The 20709-nt window shown below is 49.9% G+C and overlaps 2 protein-coding genes and 1 non-coding gene across 5 annotated transcripts; all 3 read right to left on the bottom strand.

The window, feature by feature from the left end:
- Window positions 1-402: 402 nt before the first annotated feature.
- On the bottom strand, window positions 403-4128 carry LOC123815204 (putative testis-specific Y-encoded-like protein 3). The gene has a single exon (XM_045833426.1). The coding sequence runs from the start codon at window positions 3726-3728 to the stop codon at window positions 2631-2633; it is 1098 nt and encodes a 365-aa protein (XP_045689382.1). The 5' UTR covers window positions 3729-4128; the 3' UTR covers window positions 403-2630.
- A 4892-nt stretch (window positions 4129-9020) lies between these two features.
- Window positions 9021-20707, bottom strand: PLAGL2 (PLAG1 like zinc finger 2). Of its 3 annotated transcripts, XM_045832588.1 has the most exons (3): window positions 20576-20707; window positions 14678-15051; window positions 9021-11080 (listed from the first exon to the last, which is right to left on the bottom strand). In XM_045832588.1, the coding sequence occupies exons 2-3, from the start codon at window positions 14935-14937 to the stop codon at window positions 9850-9852; spliced, it is 1491 nt and encodes a 496-aa protein (XP_045688544.1). In that variant the 5' UTR covers window positions 14938-15051; window positions 20576-20707; the 3' UTR covers window positions 9021-9849. The 3 variants fall into 3 exon arrangements, with proteins under 3 accessions (XP_045688544.1, XP_045688546.1, XP_045688545.1); XM_045832590.1 differs by lacking the exon at window positions 14678-15051 and having other exon boundaries at window positions 20576-20624; XM_045832589.1 differs by lacking the exons at window positions 14678-15051; window positions 20576-20707 and adding an exon at window positions 11562-11616.
- LOC123815442 lies at window positions 11772-11878 on the bottom strand. Its single transcript, XR_006785099.1, has one exon. It is a non-coding gene; the product is annotated as a U6 spliceosomal RNA (small nuclear RNA).
- Window positions 20708-20709: the final 2 nt, after the last annotated feature.

The raw sequence follows: 20709 nt of genomic DNA, 5'->3' as shown, positions 1-20709 counted from the left end.
CATGTGAGCAGTCATTCACACTCAGTGATTTTGAGGTGCACGTGGGGAAAAGCGACAGACCGATAGGGAAGGGGAGAAGAGACGAAAAGGGAGAGGTTGACTTCAGATAGCCTGGGCGGGGAGGCCTCTGAAGTGTGTGAGGCCTGGAAGACCTGAGGGAGCCAGAGGAGAGGGTATCTGCAGAAAGCTCCAGAGGGAATGCGAGTGCAAAACCCCGAGGCTGGAACGGGCTTGGTATCATTCAAGGAGCGGACAGGCACGTGTCGGGGATGGAGGGGCCACTCACTGATGGGCCATGTCGGCAAGGACCGGAAAGCACTGAGCTTTGTCGGCCACGGCAAGGAATTCGAATTTTTTTCTTCTGCCAATGGGAGGTTTTGGAAGGGAGTAACATGATCTGAGTTATTTTTTCCCCCAGACTGAAAGGGTTTTATTTTTTTTCACCATGCATACAGAAGACAAAAGTGCTGTGAATCCTATCCTGACTGGACAAAGCCACATCACGAATATTTGTTTAGAAGCAGAGATACCGATACAGTGATGTTGATTACAACATGGCACCTGGAGCACAGAATCATCAAAACCATCAGAGTTACAGGTTTCCCTTGGGAGGTTATCCTCACAACACAGTAACGATACAAACCACCATATTCAAACTATTCCTAAGTACAGGGTTATGTTATCAGGCCACAACAATTTGATAACAATCATGAATAGCCACATAAGTGCCCAAATGGCATCAAAAAATTACAGTGACATTCTTGTAAATGTTCTCAACTAAAAGCAACAAGCAGGCCTTGTCACCTCAATTTCCCCAGTAAAAATGGAGAAGGGGATACAAAGATTTTTGCTTACAAGCAGTGAAATGAAAAACAGCATTAACTTTCCACAAACACAAGCTTTTACCTGGATGGAGAGAATCTGCAAAGATGCAGTGTTCTGTTAATAGTTCTTAAAACACATATTGGTGAATGAAAAAAAGGTGGGAAGAGTCAGAGCTCTCTTTCTTCCACTCCACCAGCTCTCAGGCATCCCCGCCTCCCCAGCTGGCTCTGCTTCTCCCCGACCAAGAGCACATCCCCCATTAGTTTGTTTCAAGGCCTCCCCAAGTATGGAGAAGACAAGGCCTTTCGTGGGAAGGGGACTGGGTATTGTCACCCCTAAAATAAGATGGAAACAGCCACGAAAGCCTAGGGAGGGGAACCGGGTGGTAGGGAGCAGCGCAACTAAGCTCTTGTACCTACGGGATCCTAGGATGGGCACTGGACCTGGTAGAAGGAAGAGTTGGGCTAAAGTTAGTCTAAAAGAACACAGCAGAAACAAAACAATGAACGATCCCTACCCCCGGGGCCCCTACCTCCTGGTCTCCCTGTTGAACAGCCCTGTACTGTTCCCCTTTGAAGATTCTAGACCTTGCTGAAAGGGGAAGGGCATGGGAGCAGAGGGGATAGAGAGAGGCAAATTAAACAAGAAAGCCTGTCTCCTCAACTGTTTATAAAAAAAAAAAAACCTTGCTTCTTCCGTTGTTTATTTCTGAGCTGTCACTTTAAAGAAAATGAAGAGATGCGAGTTCTGGGAAGGTGTAGGCTCCTAGACCAGAAACACCCCTTCCCCAGCACCTCCAACCTGGCGGCACAAGAACAAACTGAAGTCCAGGGGGAGATGGACTCTATAGGAGTCCAGTGACCAGGGCTCAGGAAGGCAGGCTTCTGGAACAGACTCAGTCATTGCCCCTGACTTGAGCCCATGCCCAGAAATGCCAGCACAGCGGAGTTCCTGGGGATTTGGGGGGGCCTTGTGCATTTACAGGTGGTCAACCTGGGTCCACTGACAGTTCTTGAGGTCCTTATAGACCTGGGAGCAGGCAAAAGGGCTGGTGGCAACCTCAGGAAAACTCACGAGAAGGGTGATAGCCAGACATCGGTAAGGTAGAGCACAGGCTCACACAGATAGCAGGCTGTGAAGCAGGACCCACACAGGCGACATCAGCGTGATCAAAAAGAATGTGTTACCCACTGCCTCACATCCTTGACCTCACCCATACGCAACAGCCATCTGCATCTGTGTGCCCATTTACCAGATGTCCCACAGTCCAGTAGCTTGGGTGTCCCACCTCCAGTGGGGTAGCTTGGCCTGTCATCCTGAAGCTCTGAGGCCCTAGAATGTCCAAGTGCAGTTGACCGCTAGCACAGTGCACCCACGTCATCGTGAGTGATGAGACGCAGCTGGCCACAGCCAATGTGCAGAGCCAGCACAAACATAAGCCCAGCATGTTGTGGCCTTGAAGAGGCACTGGTCCTTCCAGCAATGACTCGTGGGCGCCATCTCAGAAATGGGTGGGGAGGCCATGATTAAAGGTGGGCCCAGAAGATGCCGGTAGTACATGTCTGCAGCCCTGGGTGGTGGGAAGGACACTGTGGCCTGTGACTCCTGTGATGCACGAAGGCCACATGGAAACAGAACTTCGTCATGAAGGCCTCCACTTGAAGCTGTGTTTACTCAATGTCCAGAGGGGCCAGAGTGCGTGGAGGAGAAAGCAGATGACAGAGTGCCACTGCTGGCCTAAGCAGAGGTCCACAGGAAGTAGAAGGGAGTCTTATGTAGGTAGAAGCCAGGTCCCAGGGCAGGGCTTAGCCAGACTGGAACCCATAGGGCCTTGAAGGGGGCTCTGTGGGCCACCGTGCTAGACCTCTCCTGGCTCTGTGGGGCCTATCCCCCAGCAGGTAGTACTGCAGGGGGTTGGGCCACAGGTCCTCTTTAATAATCTGGGCAACCATGTCAGCCTCTGGGAGGCTGTGCTGTGAGAACCAGCTGAAGAAGCTGCGGACAGTCTCCCGGTTCCTGTGTACCAGAGCTGGGGGTTCCTGGCCCCGGTGCCATCGGATGCGAGTTGCGATAGACACCACCCGGCCTGAGGATCTGCATTCATATTCCTTCACGATCACCTTGTTCCGGAAGTAGGGATTGCTCCAAAAGCGGAACTTGAACTTGCAGCCGGTCCTGGCATGCCTGAGCTCCCTCACCTCCAAATTCATCAGGTAGCAGAGCATGTCTTCATCTCGAGGGCTGATCAGGGCTGACAGCTGCGGGTGGTTCAGGAAGGCGGTGACCCAGAAGCCGGGAATATTCTGGATGATGAAGCTCCTACGGGCTAGGTGCAAGCGGTGCATACGCCCAAACCTGCGCTCCAGCTGCAGGTAGGCCCTGTCTGCCTGGGCACTCACAGCCTCCAGCTCCCACTGGATGGCCTCCAGTGGGTCCACAACTGGGCCATCAAGGTTTAGGGGCCCAGGGCCGTCCTGCCCCTCCGCTCCCACCTCCAGCTTCTCCTCCTCTACCAGCTTCTCAGCCACCTCCATCTCCTCGCCCACCTGCTGCTTTTGCACCTCCCCCTCCGCCTCCTCCGAGAAGATGGCGCCCTTCTCAATCGTCATTTCCTCGGTCTTCTCCGGGGCTTCAGCCTGGGCCCCCGACCCCACTGCGCCACAGGTTTCTGGGGCCTCGCCCCCAGAAAGGCCGTTTTCCAGGGTAGGATGAGTCGCCAAAGAGGACGCTCCCCGGAGCCCGAGGACAGGCAGGGCGGTCCTCAGGCCGTCTGAGAGGTCGGGGTGCCCACATCCCCCTTCTCGGGCCCAAGCCGCCGGGGCCGGGCACGAGCCCCCCTCCCGCGCGAGGCCCGGAGGTAGGCGCGCGGCGGTTTCCAGGACCCCCTCACCCTCGTCCGCCATCACCTGCGGAAGCCTCTGGCCTGAAGGGACTCGGGGTGCGCGGGCAACACGGAGGGTTCCGTGAGAGGGGCAGCTCTGCGGCTGGCGGCGGTGGCGCCGTGAATGCGAGGCGGGGAGGCAGTCTCCTCCGGGGCGCGCTCCGCCCCTCGTGCCCCCTCATTCCGGATGTGATTCACTAGGGTCGCTCGGCTGCGGGAGGCGAGGGGCCCGGAGGTCTGGCGGAGGAGCTGGGAGCTTCCCGGTGGGGAGCCTGGCAGAACGGGCTCCAGATTAATAGGGCGTTGGCAGTTAAGTGCAGGGGTGTACCAAGCAAGGAGCAGTTCAGAGCAGGCACCAGGGATGATCAGGCCCAGCCCCGGTCACAGACAGAACCATCACAGCTCCCACGCCAGGTGATTACCGTTCCCGCATCTGAGGTGGGCCGGTGGGAGTCTCCCTGTGCCCACAGTCGTCTGCGGCTTTGGGGCAGCTGTAGGACAGCTGCAGCTTTGCTCTGGGTAAAGGAGGCATATGCATAGGGGCTTGAGAGGTGTTCCCTGCAATGACTAACCAGACTCCAACTGGGAGCCACAGTTGATGGTAATTAACGGGCACACAGAGGTGCTCAGAATATGTGAAGAAAGGAGAGACAAGGTCAGAAGAAAAGGATCTGGGGCAGGGGAAGGTTTCAAATACTGCCAACCAGGGAGCAAAGCGCATCACCTGGTTTCCCCCAAACCAGCTGGGTCCTTCTGGGCTGGTAGGCTGAAAGGTAGACACTTTGCCCTAGGCCCAGCAGCTTCCCCCTGGCTCTGCACCAGACATTTCACAAATGTGAACTTGAACCTGAGGTGCACAGTCAGTCTGTGTTTGGATAGGTGAGAGACTGGAGGGACCAGCCCTTGCAGCTGGGATTCTACAAATGCATCTTCATTCCTGTGGTCTTAGCTTCTAAACTTGTGGCCTGTGGGGGTCAGTACCCCTATACCCCTGTTCTGCCTGGAAATCCTTGCCACCTCCTCCAGAAAGCCTTCAGCTTCCTCTGGCTCAATGGATAAGAGAGCTCTGAGCCCCCAGACCCATCCACTGGCATGCACCCTCTAGAGGCCAAGGTGGATTCCCTTGGGGCCCTACCCAGAGATCTGACCCACTGGGATGGACAGTGAACATTAGTCAAGTAAATGGAAGGCCAAAGAGATGAAGGGCTAGCCCACTGCCTTTAAAAAAAAAAAAAACGAAAAAACCACCTGTTACATTAACACTTGTTAATGCCCCATGGATTCCTGGGCTGGAATCCAGAGGTGTACTGGACAGTGGCTCCAGACCACTGGAAAGCAAGCTCAGCCTGAGCCCTGGGTGGGAGGATCTGAGCACAAGGGTCACAGGATGGTGATAACTATCTCTATGAGAGACTGTCCAAGCCATGTCAACCTCTCAGCAGTTTGTCTGAAACTAATGCATAGGCACAAATCTGGGCAAGGTCAGGGCCTAGCTCACCACTTACCATCTGGGCATTGTGGGCAGTGGATGACATGTTTCTTGGACAATCAGCATCCGTTCCTCTTCCCAATAGTACCCCAAGTTTCCTTTGAGAAGCCAATTTTCCCATCTCAGCCCTGTCATCACTGGCTTATAGTGACTGGTTTGGGGATAGCACAGGACCCCATTAAGACATACTAAGACAGGAGATACTTACTGGGGCTTCTGTGAATAAAAGTGCTGCTCTCTCCCGAGCGCCTATAAAGATCCCTTTTCTCTCTGGTCAGCTCTGTGAGAATGACAACTCTGGAATCATAGCAGAATTCCACTACACAAAGAGACAAGCCACTTTGTCAGCCCTGAAGATGAAGTCGCAACTGCATGAGATGGGGCAGGGAGAACTTGGAATGCTAACGCCAGCCATTTAATTGCTGGGCCAACGCTAACCTAAAGACTAAAGCAACATCTGGCATTTTCAGTTACATGAAACTCCATTAAGCCGATTTGTTTTTCTGATCCCTGCATCCAAGATTAAGTGATAGTATGATGCCACTTACCTCAAAGGCATCCTGTTAGTTCTTTTATTTCAAAGTACAAAGTTTCCAGGTGCCAATGTGTAGGTTGTTACTGCCTGTCCCTGCGCTAACCATCCCTTTGGACGCTGAGGATGTTTGTAGACTCCAGTCCTCCCCGAAGCTCTCTCCAGCCCTTCCCGATCAGATAGGTTCACGACTCCCAAACACATCATTCAGAAGTTTTTAATAAACAACTTCATTATAAAAACTTTTTTTTGAAAATGTAATTCTGTAAAACATTGAAAAATCTACTTTAACAAAGATATGCCCTGTGCATTTTCTAATGGCACTTATATTTTACAATTAAAAACCTTGTTTTATATAAAGCCAAAAATACTCCAAGAGGTTATTCACTGTGTTTACAAAGTGCTAGAAGGTTTTTGTCTTGTATTTTTCTCTTTAAATAATCTGGCGTTTTGAAAGAGCGGCTCCAAAGCCTTTACCACTAGGAGGGAGGGAGCGGGGGAGAAGTGGTGTTTCAGGAGCTCTAGTGCCAAATACTCAGAGGTGGAGAGGTGCAGGAAGTCAGCTTGCATCCGAAGAAATCGGACTGGAATTCTTCCTCCACACTTCCTCCAAACCCCTTCACACTTCCTCCAAACCCCTCCACAGAGGCACTAGGTTATCACGGTGAACCTTTCTCCTGTCAGAACTAGAACGCTCTTTCCCTACCCACAGACCCTACTCTCCAGTGGTGAAGGTCACAGCCAGTTCCTTCCACAGCAGGTTCAGAGCTCCAGGAGAGGCCAGGGTGGGGTCCCAGAGGAACCTGGATTTTTCTGGCCAACACCTGCCTAAGGCAAAGTTTATTACATAAATATCCTTGTTAAAAAGCAAAATATTGATCCTGTACAATATAAACTGTTAAAAAACTTTCGTGCTTACAAATAGCTCCTAGATAAGAAGGGAGGTGGAGAGGGGAGTGGAAAAAAACAGCTACCAAAAAGAGTGGGAGAATTTAAAGGGCTACTAGAGGAAAGTTTAGGGCAGTGGGAGAATTTCAACGTAGGACAATATCTACGAGCAAAAAAGTAATCACACCTGCTTTCCAGATTTCCATTAACAAAATGCCATTTGTAAAAGGTTGGGGAAAAAACTCATTGGTGATTCTTTCCCAACCTCTCACCTCTGAGATGTGCACAGGTCCTTTGTGCTGACAGAGCTGGGCACCGTCCTCTGGCCTCGGGACTGCGCTCAATGGTGACCAGCTACTGTGAGGGGTGGGAGGTACCTGCCCCCATTCAGGGCAGCTCCTCGCTGACCAAAGTTAGAAGAGATGGTGAGGAAGGGGCCATCGCACCCCTTTTTCCTGTTCCTTATTTGGTCTCTGCCATATGCCATGGCTCCTGTCCTGGGCAGATGCCCTGAGACTCAGGCTCTCACGGCCTCCATAAGGAAGGGTACTGACATGGGTTTGATGCTCAGTGTGGGATAAAGCTATTCTTATCCTTCAAACAACCAGGCCAATAAGGCATTTTTTTCTTTTTTCTTTTTAATTATGGAAAGGGAGGTTTAAGAAACAGCTGGGTGGCTATGGTCAAAAAAAAAAAAAGAAAGAAAGAAAGAAAAAGGTGAAGGCTGATGCTCCTCTGCACCAGGAAAGTTCACAGTGACAGGGAAACTCCTTGCGGGGGGTCAGGGCCCTGGAGGAAGAGCAGTGGGGCAGGGTGGAAGGAAGGTGGGGGGCAGGGCTCCAGTTACAAACAAGATTGTAAACAGCTGCTGCCTGTCCTATGAGTTTCCCAGCATCACTAACGGGAGAGAGGATTTGAGGAAGGGACAGGAAAGAGAAGGCAGAAAGCAGGGGTCTCCTCTATCAGCCTGAGACTGTGTTCTGTGGCCAGAGGCCCATTTGCCTCTGTAAACAAAGGGTTGCAGGGAAGGTGACAGGGAGAGGGGAAGGATTGCTGGGTCTAGTGATGAAGACCAGACAAGGAGAATGGCAGCACTGAGTCCTGCTTGGATCCTCATATACCATTTCCTATAATACGAGTCCCAATAACATGCACAGCATGCAGGAGGTGGCTGCGTACCAAGGTGGACGCTTTTAAAAATAAACCTTAATCAGTCCCTGGGACTCACTGAAAACTAATTTTTAGAAGCAAATCACCTTGCCAGACATTTTTATATCTGGTTTTGTTTTTTTTTAAAGGTATCCCAAGCTACCCTGCCTAAAAAACATGCTTCTTCACTCCACATTGCTTCCAATCCAGAGCTAGGGAGCTACATTTTAAGGCTTTCACCTCACAGAGTACTGGCCTGGTCTGAAGCAGAAGCCTGGGTCTCGCACCTGCTCAGTTTCTGACAATAGACCGAAGTTACTCCTAGACAGAAGGATGAGAGGGGGAGGACTGGGAGGAGGCTGAGGCAGTTCCTCAGTAGTTTGTCCTGAAATCCTAGTGGAGAAGCCAGCACGAGGCACCCACTGAAAGAAGTGCCCAGAGACTGCTGGCTGCATCTGTAGGAGTTAACAGTAAAGAGGTAGAAGTGTGTTTCTGAATCAGAGTGGAGGTATCTCAAAAGGGTCCCACACTGGTGGTCCCTGAGCTACCTCCCTTCCATGAATGGGAAGAGTGCCCATGCGGAACTGAAATGGAGCAAGGATGGGGTTCAGCTGGGCCAGAGGTGTGCTGTCTCTGGCAGAGCCCCACAAGTCAGAACTAATTATTTGTTGCAAGAAACCTTGCTGAGTACTGGGGGCAAAACAGGGAGGCCACAACTGGAAAGTGGAAGTTCTTTGATGGAGAGCAGAAAAGCCTATGTACAGTGGCCCTGAGTCCAAGGGAACTGAGAAGTGGAGGAGAGGACACTGTGGGTAAGAAAAGTTTAGTGTGGGAGGCAATGATGCACCCACAGATTAGGACTCAACGATCCATCTGCCCAATCCTAACTTTCTGAAACTCTTCTTCCTATAATTCCACAACTTCCTGGAAAATGGACAGGTAGGAGAGGCAAAGGAGGGGCTCACACCCTCTCCTTTGCTGTTCATACCAGCCTAGAACCCGGGTCCCTCCTAAGACTAATGATAACAGCTCATGATGTTCAGGGCGGGAATTAGGGAAGGGAGAGGAGATGGAAGTGGGCATGTTTTTCATTTCTCCCCCTCCCCAGTTCATAGTAGGATGAGGGGGTCATGATATATACTCGTAGAAAAACAGAATTGCAGACCTGTGAGAAACTGCTCCAATCTTCTTGCCTGTCTTCTGCAGACACTGCTGAGGAAGGCAGGGACGACACGGTCATGGAAGGTGGCAGAGACTGAAGCAGTCCAAAGTCAGTTTATTTCCCCACAGGGGAAAAATATGACCTCAAGTGAAGAGAAGTCAGCGAGACCCGACTCCGCCTTGTAAACAGGGCTCCGGTTAACACCAGGTACCAAACGGTTCCAGCTGGTGCCAACTGGAATGGACTGGTGGGAATGAATTCACGGTGTGTAAACAATGTTCACTGCAATCATTCTAAGGCTAACAGCTCGGCAAGAGAGGTGAAATGGTGTGTCTGAAGCGATTGTGTAAACAGTACCGTTGCTGGACAACACTGACTGAACATGTAGGTGCTGGTGAAGGAGGGGTGGGGGTGGTGAGGGAGAGCAGAGGCCCCCTCTCCTGCCCATCTGTTGGAAGCAGGTGAGGGAGCCCAGTGACCCTCTGCAGCAGGGCCTGACCGACGCTGCGGAGTCTGCAGGTTGGGACCGGAAGGCGGGCTTCTTCAGCTATTTTTCTCGAGGTCATCCAAAGTGAAACTCTCTGTCTCCAACAGGTCTCCCCAGTCTCCAAAGAGGAGGAGGTTCTGACACTTTGGAGAAAGAGAGGACTAAGTGTGGCTCCCGATTCAGATAAAAAAAATAAAAGTAAAAATACCTGAAGTCCTATAGTATGCAATCTTTTCATGGGGCTGGGGATCAAGGCTCCTCCTGGAACTGATCCTGGAGCCTGAGCCCCCAAACCAAGTGCTCCATATAGATACTGGAATCCTTTCTGTTTGAACCCAGCTCTGAAAGCTCAGCTGCGTTTACAGGGGATGCAGATGGGATGGGTACTGAAGCTCCCTGACAGAGTCCAAGACTGAGCTGAGGGCCTCCTTGGGGGCTATTGGAATGCCTGGTGGAAACGAGGCAGGGTGGTGGTGCTCAGGCCAGAGGTGAAGACAGGAGGCAAGGAGTGCAGAGGCCCAAAGTTCAGAGGTCCCCCAGCTCCTGGGGAATCTTGAGGCTGAGCTTGCAATGTGGTGAGCAGGGGCTGTGCCTCAGCCTGGGAGTAGCCCATGACCAGGCCCCCTGTGGCCCCGGGTGGGTTACACGAGGGCAGGTTGAGTGGAAGAAAGCCCAGTAAGTGGGAGAAATCCACATTAGCAGCGCAGAGGGCCTCAGAGAGGTTGGCGGGGCTCTTGGTGAGCAGTGCTTCATCTAGGAGGGCCGCAGCTGCCGCCGGCTGAGGTGAGGCGGGCTGGGGTTCAGCGGATGAGAGAGACAGGCTTCCAGGAAGCTCCGCCAGAAAACTATCCACCTCCACTTTGGGCAATTTGTCGGGCAAGTATGAGGTAGATCCAAGTTGGTATTTTGGAGGAAGCTGAGCTGGAGACGAGATAGGTGAGGATTCCAGAGGGTAGCTCATACCCATGGGCAGCGTGTTGTGCACCAGGGAGTGTGGCATGCCCGCGCTGGGCATGGTAGGGATGTGGGTGCCATACATACCCATGGGTAACATGCTAGGGAAGGCCTTGGCCCCCATCATGTCCCGAGAGGCCATGCACAGCACAGGGCTCAGCTCTTCCTTCACGCTGACTGTGGAGTTGCAACTGAGAAGGCCTAACATGTCCACTGGCTCTGTCTTAATCTTGAGCAGCTCCTGTGAGTGGCTCTTCTTGACATGCCGTGTCAGGTGGTCCTTGCGGCCAAACCGCTGGGCACAGTACTGGCACAGGAAGTCCTTCCGGCCTGTGTGCACCACCAGGTGCCGCCGTACATCCTTCCGAGTATAGAACCGCCGGTCACAGTGGTCACAGGGGTGCTTCTTCTCCTTGGCACCCCCTGCTACCCGGCGTGAATGGGCCTTCAGGTGCTCTAACAGTGCCTGGGTACTCTCAAAGGTCTGCAGGCACACTTTACAGCTGAGGTCACCGCTGCTAGCGGCATGCATGGCCAGATGACGCCGGTAGCCCAGCTTCGTATTGTAATTCTTACCGCACTCGGAACAGTGGAGAGCCTCTTTGTTGGGGTCATGGGTCTGCAGGTGGTTCCGGAGATGGTCCTTGCGATGAAACATCTTATCACAGTACATGCACTGGTGTGGTTTCTGGGCTGAGTGGGTGGCCATGTGCCTGGGGTAGCGATGGAAGATAGAGGAGAAAGATGAGATCCCAAGGGCTAACCAGACAACTGAGGTAACCATTAACAGGGAACTAGGTATAAAAACTACGGTAGGGCCATGCAATGGGATGGATGGAATACCATGCCAACTATATTCTAGATATCCTTGCCCACCTGCAGAATCACATATAGGGTGGAGCAAAGGAGGTTCACAGTTGCTTGTATGGAAAACAATATAATAATTAATAAATAACAATACAGGGGTAAACTGTTGTGTGTAGTCACAACTGTAAACCTGCCTTTGCCCCACCCTGTATGTACTGCTGTTCTTTGCAGCATTGTATACCGTAGCAAAACATCAGGAATAATCTCAGTGTTCACCAACAGGAGGCTGGTTAAATAAATTATAATAAATTCATAAAATAACTCGACTTTTTTAAAGGGTCTTATTTTATGACTCAACTTAAAAAAAAAAAAAAAGGCAGCCCTCACCAGTGTGGCTCAGCTGGTTGGGTGTCATCCCGCAAAGCGAAAGGCTGCCAGTTCGGTTCCTGGTCAGGGCACATGCCTGGGTTGCAAGTTTGGTCCCTGGTGGGATGTATGAGAGGCAACCAATCGATGTTTCTCTCTCCCATCAATGTTTTTCTCCATCTTTGTCCCTCCCTTCCCTTCTCTCTAAAATAGTCTTTTTTCTTTTTTTTTCTTAATATGGAACACCTCACGAATTTGCGTGTCATTCTTGCGCGGGGGCCATGCTAATCTTCTCTGTATTGTTCCAACTTTAGTATATGTGCTGCTGAAGTGAGCACAATAAACAAGTCTTTAAAAAAAATAAGGCAGCTTTCTGTGTACCTACAGGGAATAAACTCCTGAAATATAGTAAGTGTAAAACAGCAATGAGACAGAAGAGTGCATGTAGACTGGTATTATGCATATAAAGAACGGGAAATACATGTAAATTTGCTTGTATGTGCTTAAAATATTTCTAGAATATAAAAGAAACTGACAACATTGGTTGCCTTTGGGGAGAAAAAATATGTAGTTTATGGATGTGATGGGAGCACTTTCATTGTATATCTTTTGGTACCTTTTAAATTTTAAATTATGTAAATGTATTTCCTTTTCAGTAAATTGTATTTCAAATATTTTAAATGACAAAATAAAGGGAAAGTGAAATATATCTAAACTTTGTGATCTGGGGCTAAGTCAGAAAAGGAAGTTCAGTGTAGGGTATGTAATATGCTCCCTTGTGAAAATAAAAAGGGAATGCATGTTTGAATATCTCAGCAAGGACGCCTAAGAAACTCATCCCCCACCCTCCGCCTGGCTGCCTTTGGGAAGGAGAACAGTGACTTCAAGTGTGAGAACAATTCATTTTTCACTGCATGTTCATTTTTATCATTTAAACTGCTTGCCATGTAAACTAGCAACATTTAAGAAACGTTTTCGTTTGCTCTGGCTGGTGTGGTACAGTGGACTGCGTGAAGCCCTACAAACCAAAAGGTCACCTGTTTGACTCCCAGTCAGGGCACATGGCTGGGTTGTGGGCCAGGTCCCCAAGTGGAGGGGTATGAGAGGCAACCACACAATGATGTTTCTCACCCTCTCTTTCTCCCTCCCTTCCCCTCTCTCTTAAAATAAATAAATATAAAATCTTAGGAAAAAAAAACAACCAATAATTTTTCTGGTATGGCACCTCAGTGTCCCTTGGTTTACCTGCTCCCATCTGGCTGGAAAGAAGCTCAGAGTCTAGGATTACAACCCAGAGCTCCACAATACACTCAGAATTGATTCCACAAGACTGTGGGGCCCACCATTTGCCAGGCCCTGTGTGAGCTGAGTCATCAATCTTGTTCTCCATAAGAGGCTGAAGCACAGAGCAGTCCCACACACCAGTCAGTGAGTGGCAGAAGCTAAATCTAAACGCTGACCTTGAGAACTGGGTTCACTTAGGTATGCCACCCCTGTCCCTGGTACAGCACCCTGTGATCCCTTCTGGCTGAAGGGCATCAAACATGCCATTACTCTCATGCTACTCTGATGCTCACACCTGTGAGGTTACTACTGCCCTCCTACGGCATAACTGGCAGGTAATGTGTGACAGGGAAGTACTGAGTGATCCACAGTCCACTTCCCTCATTTTGCAGGTGAAGAAACGAAAGCCCAAAGAGGTTCAGTAACTCACCTAAGGTCACACACTGACTGTGGGTGCAGTCAGGGTCCTGCCTCCTCGACTAGGACCTTTCTTGTAGCCTCTCACTGACACCCAGACTGTCACTAAGGTCGTCTAAGAGCATGCTCTCTAGCATTTATCAGTTGGGCTCAAATAAACACAAAAAATTCTCCAAAAAGATGGTCTAAGAGGACAGCTGCAAATGGAGTCCACCTAAGACACAGAGGCCCGCAGATCCAAAGCATTCCTCAGGACTACAGAACTGGCCTGAGGGCAGTCCTGGTCACACACCCTGCTACCTGTTTTAGTTCCTTCCCATAAACTGTTTTCTGGACAAGGAACTGAGGCTTTCTGTGGTTGGTCATCTTGCTCACATTATTTGTTTGCTGTCTGTCTACACTATTAAGACAGCAAACCCAAGGAGGGCCAGCACTCCCAGCTACATGTGCACGGCATGTAGCAGGAGCTCAATGAATCACAGTCTGACAGATGAAAGACTGCATCAGGCAGTCTATCTCAATTGTAAAAGGCAGTTCGTGTCCCCCTGATAGAAAAGCAAGGATAAAATCAAAACTGCCTTTAAGCAGGCACCCTCCCTTCAAAGCTGCTCTGCCGAATCTGCGTTACACCAGGGCTTTCACATTCCTTTTCACTTCAGCACGGGTTCTTGGTCTTACAAGTCTCATGAAGGCCACTGAGCCGGAGGATCCCGAGGACTCTATATAGACACAGAAGTCAATCATCTGAGTGACAGGCTGGTTCAGTAGAAGAGGTACTACAGGACCTAAGAAGCTATGTGACCTTGGGTAAGTTACTTCCCCACTCCGAGCCTCCACTTTAAAATTTATAGATAGGACCACAGTGTCTCCCTTTCCTTCTGAAGTTCTAAGATTGATTCTTAATTTCTAGCCAAGATTTTCGCCATTACCTTAGAGGAGAGGGGAAAGTAGTACAGAAAACAAATGTTCAATCTAGTTTGTTCACGGCTATCTAATATTGTACCCATCATATTCTAGTGTTTGAATAAAAATCACCACCATTGCCCTGGCCAGCATGGCTCATTTAGTTAGAGTGTTGTCCCATAGACCAAAAGGTCACGGGTTCAATTCTTGGTCAGAGCACATACCCAGGTTGTGGGTTCTGTCCCCAGCTGGGACACATATAAGAAGGCAACTGATCAATGTCTCTCTCATCAATGTTTCTCTCTTTCTCCCTCTTCCTCTCTCTATAAAAGCAATGAAAAAATGTCCTCCTCAGGTGAGGATTAAAAACAAAAACCCATCACCATTATTTTTTACTGTGTGACCCCAAATGGCATTCGGGACATACTTATGGGACAAATTAACCTCTACTCTTCTGCCACACTCAGTGGAGTCTCTCTGGCTTTGTCCTCCTGGAACCTTAGGACAGGAAGAGGTGTGGGAGTGTCACCTACCTATACAGCTTATACTTGGAGGCAAAGGCCTTGCCACAGTGCAGCTGAGGGCAGCTATATGGTCTCTGCTCTGGATGAGGGAGGCTGTGAGGTCTCAGCTTCTCCCCATTTGAGAAGGGTGTCCCCGAGATTTCACATTGGCACTTCACTTGACTCTCCACCTCCCGGCCCCGAGGTCTGGGAACTAGTTTCCAGCCCACTTCCTCCTCCTGCTTTGCATCTTGAATCCAGGGGGGGACGCTGGTGAAAAATGTGGTCATGGCAAGGCTAATGGCGAAGGGCCATGTTACTCAGAAAGCCTCCCCATCGGCTCCACACAGGCTCTCTGCTCTGTCACAGCCTCCAACGCAGCCTTCAGAAAACAATCTCTTCACCTGAAACATCAGAACACCTGGTGTTAGGGAGTCCAATATAACAGAAGCAGAGACTGGAGGCAAATAGAGCCCCATTTCAACCCCAGCCCTTCCAATGACTTCTCTGAGATGCTTCCTCATGTACAAAATAAGCTAAATCATAAAAATGCTTTGAGGATCAAATGAGATCATGAATATGGAGGATTCTAGTAAATGCTTAGTGGTAACCATTATTACTAGTACCACTTAGGTTAATAGGAAACAAGATAATCTGAGTAAATAAAAGCCCTAAACTCCAAATTTTCTCTTCTAACTTCTTTTAGATTCTTTCCATTAAACTTAGAGATAGCAGCTCCTCTATCTCCTCTTCCTTCTCGTTACCCTAACTCCCCCTCACCCACTATTTTCCACAATCCTACTCCTCATGGAGGTGCTAAGGAGCAATAAAATGCCCAAAAGGCAAACGAGGAAAAGGAGAAGCATTCAGTTAGCAAATTTACACCCTGAAAAGTCAGCCCCTGTGCCAGATGTGTTTCTTAGCGGCACAACATCAAGAGATTCTCCCTGAAGCAAGAGCACACTAAGCATTTCCCCCGAACCAGTTCTGGTCCCACCCTGCCCTCCACCATCTGAGTCTCTTGGTCTCAGGTCCAGACTCTGCTTCTTTAGCAAAGCCTGTCCAATACCCTAAGCTGATGAGTGGCCCCTCCTACAGCTATTCACAGCGCGCGTGCATTTCTCCATTACAAGCAGGTAACCACGCACTTGCATTAGAACTTAGTCTCTTCCACTGAACTCTGATTCTTTGAGGGCTCAGGTCATATCTCTTTCATCTCCATACACCCAGCATCTAGAAAAGGACCCTTGACTTTCTTTTAGATGAGTATATTAGTCATTGATATAAGTTGATTCTCATAGGCTTAACTTATGCTCAAGTAGTTCTGGTTTAGCCCTGGCTGGTATGGCTCAGTGGGTTGAGTGCTGGGCTACAAACCAAAGGGTCGTCAGTTCGATTCCTAGTCAGGGCACATGCCTGGGTTGCCAGCCAGGTCCCCAGTAGGGGGCACGCAAGAGGCAACCACACATTGATGTTTCTCTCCCTCTCTCCCTCCCTTCCCCCCTCTCTAAAAATAAACAAAATCTTAAAAAAAAAAGTTGTTCTGGTTTAAACTGGGTTTATAGCACTTCTAAAGTGTGGAGCTATTATCCTGACATCTGGTCCTTTCTTTTGTTGAGTAGAAGCGGAGAGGAAGGCGGTGGCTGGAGCAAGGTGACATTTCTTTACAGACAGCAACTCAGTGGAAGAGGATGGGAGTTACCAAACTGACTCTCAAAAGTGGGATGACAGACCCACATTCACAAACTCATCACAGATTACCTATTGCAATGCAACTTGCTACAGCAGGGACTCCTGTTGAAGAGGTCATGCCAAAAGATGGTCATGAGAGTTTTCCAGGTGAAGGGAGCAAAGGGGATATCTGGGAACTGTCCCCAAGAATCTGGGGAGGGCTCTAACCACAATGACTAGCTGTGGGCCACAGAATGCTTGCTCAGCTGGTTAGTACCTGCTGCTTACAGTGACCATTCATCCAACAGACTGGCAGTGAACGAGATGATAGGATCAGCGGGTTCATACCCTAGAGAGCTTTGCTCATCATTAACATGAGCTACGCCCTGTTCAGGAACCATTCCACTTGTTGAGGAAACATTGCAATGTAATATAATAAACATTTCCCCATCACGAGTGGAGATTTGCCTAGAAAGATCTGCACAAAGGTGACTACGTTTTACCTAAGTCACGTGCTGATGAGGCGTAGAACTAGTCCCACTTGAGCCTTCCCGTTGAGGCATATTTACCTGCTTCACTATAGACCTCAAAGGCCTCTGATGTCTGGCTTTCATTAAGTATCCTCCTTCACAGAGGTAGAATTACCTGTTTATAATACCAGCGATTACCACGAACCTTGGAATTGGGTAGATAGCAAGCACAAGTTTGAAGGGGATTTCCCCTACCTTCAAAGTCAAATTCTGCTCCCTCTTGATAATCTGAAACCATGCACCTCAGCTTCTGGAAAGCTGGGAATGGCAGGCAGCCAGAGGGGAGCAAGCTCCATCTCTGGCTAATATGAGAGGGGAGCCTAGCCCTGGAAATTCCGCACAAACTCAGAAAGAGAACAGTACATCCCCCGCCTCCCACACGTCCACCTCATCTGTTCTCCTGAACAAGCACAAACAAGACACTGTAGTTCAGTGTGCTGCTACTGAAAGAGTGAGTAATGGGCTTCTAGGAAACAGGCTGGCGGTGGCTAAGAAGCACTCACGAGGCTGTACTCAGAACCAAAGGAGGAAGGCAGCAGCCATGTGCTTGCCTTGATCTGCATTTAATGGGCTATGGCTTTAAAAAGAAAACAGCCAACACCCAGATCCTATTCCCTCTACGCTTTTTAAAAAGGCACCGCGGAAGTCCTTACCCACAGTCACAGAAAGGCTACTGGACAACCAAAGCTGCTATTGTTACCTTAGGAACACTTCTGGGAATCTAGTATCTCTCCTTCTGTCCTTTGTCTGCAAACTCCTCTCATCCAGAAAGATCGCTAGGCTTCTCTCACATTATCAGGCCTATTCCTTCAGACTTCTTCCTCACCGAAACTGTCAAAGAATTCTGCTTCTCTTTTAAAGCTGCTCTTCTGGTCTTACTACTAACCTTAACTACAGAGAAGCTGACAGAACCTGTTCCTGTAAAACAAACACAATCAATCCCTCCCAGTTACTGGTGTATTTTCCCAGTAACTCGGTGCATTTTCATCCTAAGATTCCTTCTGACACCTGACCTAAAAAGGGAGGTAGTGGGGAAAGAACCTTGGACTTGCTTTCAAGAGAGCTGCCACTTACTGGCTCTGAAGCCATGGGCAGGTTATTTTGTTTCTCTGAGCCCCTGTTTCATCAATGAGAGGTTTACTGGGAGCATTTGAGATCTTGCTTCCCAACACTGTCCTCAGTTTGGCTCAGATAAACGCTTACAAAAACTCAAATACAATAAAATAAGAGATTTATTGTCCTTACCTATAATAGTCCCATGGAGGATTATGTGAAATAATACTCTTTGAGAGCATCTGATACAGAAAATGTGTGACTACATGCAGTGTCACCTCTGCCATCTAAATTGTGTCTTCCACTTTTCCACATGGGGCCTGAGAAGCACTTCCCCCCCAGCCCCCACCCTTTAATGTTACTTTTCAGACCTCAGCTTCCTTCCCTTCCCAACATCTCCCCAGAAGGCAACCTTCCCCTTTTCCCCTCACAATTAACCCTCACACATCCCCTCTCACCAGTCTTTGCCTTCCTATAGTACTACATCCTGAGTCAGAGTTCTCTCACTTTAGGAAGCTTCTGTTACTAAGTCTCATACCCCAAATACAATGCTTGCTAAAAACTCTGGACCACCATCTTTGGCAGATGAAAGGAGACAAATTGCTCCCTACTCTGGCTGTCCTCTACTGTGAGCCATAATTCCTGCTGCCTTCTGATGCAACTAGTTTTTATGGTGTTACATCATCTCTATAGAAACTGCGTTCTTTCTCCATTATTAGCCTGTTTCCTCATCTGTAAAGCTAAAAATACTTACCTCACTGGCTTGTTGTGAGGATCATGTTAGTCAGGTATGCAAAGAGCTCAGCATAGGGCTCAGCTTGCTGTAAATACCCAACAAAAGGCAGCTATTTGCCTTTGTATTGAGTTGCATGTTCCCACCTTCTGCTGCCACACTCTCAGAACACTCTCAAAACACTGTTGAGAACTAGCCCTTCTGCAGGAAGCAAAGGGTTAATCTCTAAGTGTTCTTAACTACGGAGACCCACAGAGGATTAACAGCTCCACTTCAGTGACTACCCTAAAATAGCTTTTATCCCCCCTGCCTAAGAGCTACTTGGGGATCTGAAGAACTTAATTCAACACCTGCCGAAGAGGAAACACACTCTGCACCCTGGAACCCGCTCCTTGGGGTGGACAGACTCTTCCCTTAAGCAGAACCCAAAATAGCAACTGGGAAATTATAAATAGATTTAAAGAAAAAAGCCAGGTCCTGGCTTGCGCACCAGAAACAAATCCAAAAGACACACTGACTGGATGGAAAACAGTGAGAAGAATGAGAATAGTTGCCCCCTCCACCCCCGCCCGTGCACCCACTCTCTCACACACACTTCCGAGTGGTAGGAGAATTAAATTACAGAGAGGCTGCAGTCTCGGTAACTTGCATCATTCCAAGAGACATCAAACTAGACTAACAGGAGCTGGATTTACTCTTGGGCTGCTACTTCTGTCAGTTTAGATGGGCCCTCTCTGGAGTCCCTTTGATTCGCTATTTCCTCTCGTTCCCGCTGCTTCCCACTCCAGAGGAGGCCTGGAGAAAAGGGCTGCACCTCACTAGAGCCCTATTTCCATGAAGAGGAAACCTGATAGATACCCACCCCAACCCACCCCCACCTCTGCCCCAATCTAGTGGCCTCGCATGGGCGGGGGGGGGCAGATTAGAATTCCAAGGCCAGTCTCCATCACAGCGCTAAACTGACAGATGGGAAAACACCCAAACCGGGAGACAAGCCACACAGGCAGGTGAAAGCCCCAGTAACTCCCTTTCCCCCCCGCCAAGCTGGGGCCAGAGTGAGGGTCTGGATTTGCAGGGAACAGCCTGGTTCCTCAGCAACTTCTAGACCACCCCACTGTGTGGTGGGAAAGGTTACACTCCCCTGAAGCCGGGAGAGATGGGAGTGGACGGCTGCCGGGGAAGGAACGAATTCAGGGATGGTCTGGAGATCTCAGGGTTAGGAAGAAAAGGCAAGTATGGGAAGGGCTCATGAGCAAGCTAACGGATCTCTAAGGGACTCCCCCCCACCACCAAAAGAAAAAAAAAAAAAGAGAGAGAGAGAGAGATTGGGAGGGATTATAGGGACTGAAAGGTTCCGGACAGCCACAAGTGTCGTCCCCGAATTTTAAGAGTCTGGAAATGGGTATCCGGATGGACTATACCTAAGGTTAGGGAGTACAGCCACTGAGGAGGGAACATCTGGATTTTCCAGAGCCAGGTATTTGAGGGAAGCCTTAAAAAAGGATTGTGAGGCTGCAGAATATGAAGGAGGGTAAAGAGCGGGCTATTTGGAGCTGAGAAGGGGGCTCTGTGGGTCTGGGTAGGCGTGTCTGAGGGGAGTGAGCAGGTGCAGCTTATCTGGGTCTCCAGAGACCCTCGGGGTCGGAGGATAGAGGACCCTTAGGGCTGCCTCTACAGGTCTCGGAGGGGAGGGGTGGGCAGTGAAGTTTCTTAGCGTCCCCCAGGCCCCAGGTATTGGCTCCGGGGAGGGTTTTCGTCACCCTGGGGCCTATCTGGGCCCGGGCTGACGCAGAGGGGGCCTCGGTCGGGGGTGTGGACGACCGCGCTGAGGGGCCGGAGAAGAAGGGCTCCGCCGCTCCGGGTGTCGGGCGCGCGGGCGCGCAGCGAGACGGCCTCCCGCCCCGCTCCCCGCCGTCCCCCGGGGCCCTCGCCGGCACTCACCGCGCTCGGGCTCCGCCAGGCCCGTTCAGGCCCCGGTAGTGGCGGCGGTCGGGCCATTGTACGGTGCATTGTGGGAGCCGCGCGAGCGAGCGCTCGGGCCGTGGAGGGGGCGGTGCCGTGAACTCTATGGTCCC

Source organism: Phyllostomus hastatus, unplaced genomic scaffold (genome assembly GCF_019186645.2).
Source record: "Phyllostomus hastatus isolate PE091 unplaced genomic scaffold, TTU_PhHast_1.1 phas_contig_17, whole genome shotgun sequence".
NCBI lineage: Eukaryota > Metazoa > Chordata > Mammalia > Chiroptera > Phyllostomidae > Phyllostomus > Phyllostomus hastatus.
This window is presented reverse-complemented; position numbering and strand designations above follow the sequence as displayed.

Bases quoted from the DNA above. Each gene is read 5' to 3' on its own strand.
- PLAGL2 (XM_045832588.1), bottom strand. From the start codon at position 14,937: ATGACCACATTTTTCACCAGCGTCCCCCCCTGGATTCAAGATGCAAAG. The intron at 11,081-14,677 runs GTAGGTGACACT...TCGCTACCCCAG, and splicing joins TCCAAGTATAAGCTGTATAG to GCACATGGCCACCCACTCAG.
- LOC123815204 (XM_045833426.1), bottom strand. From the start codon at position 3,728: ATGGCGGACGAGGGTGAGGGGGTCCTGGAAACCGCCGCGCGCCTACCT.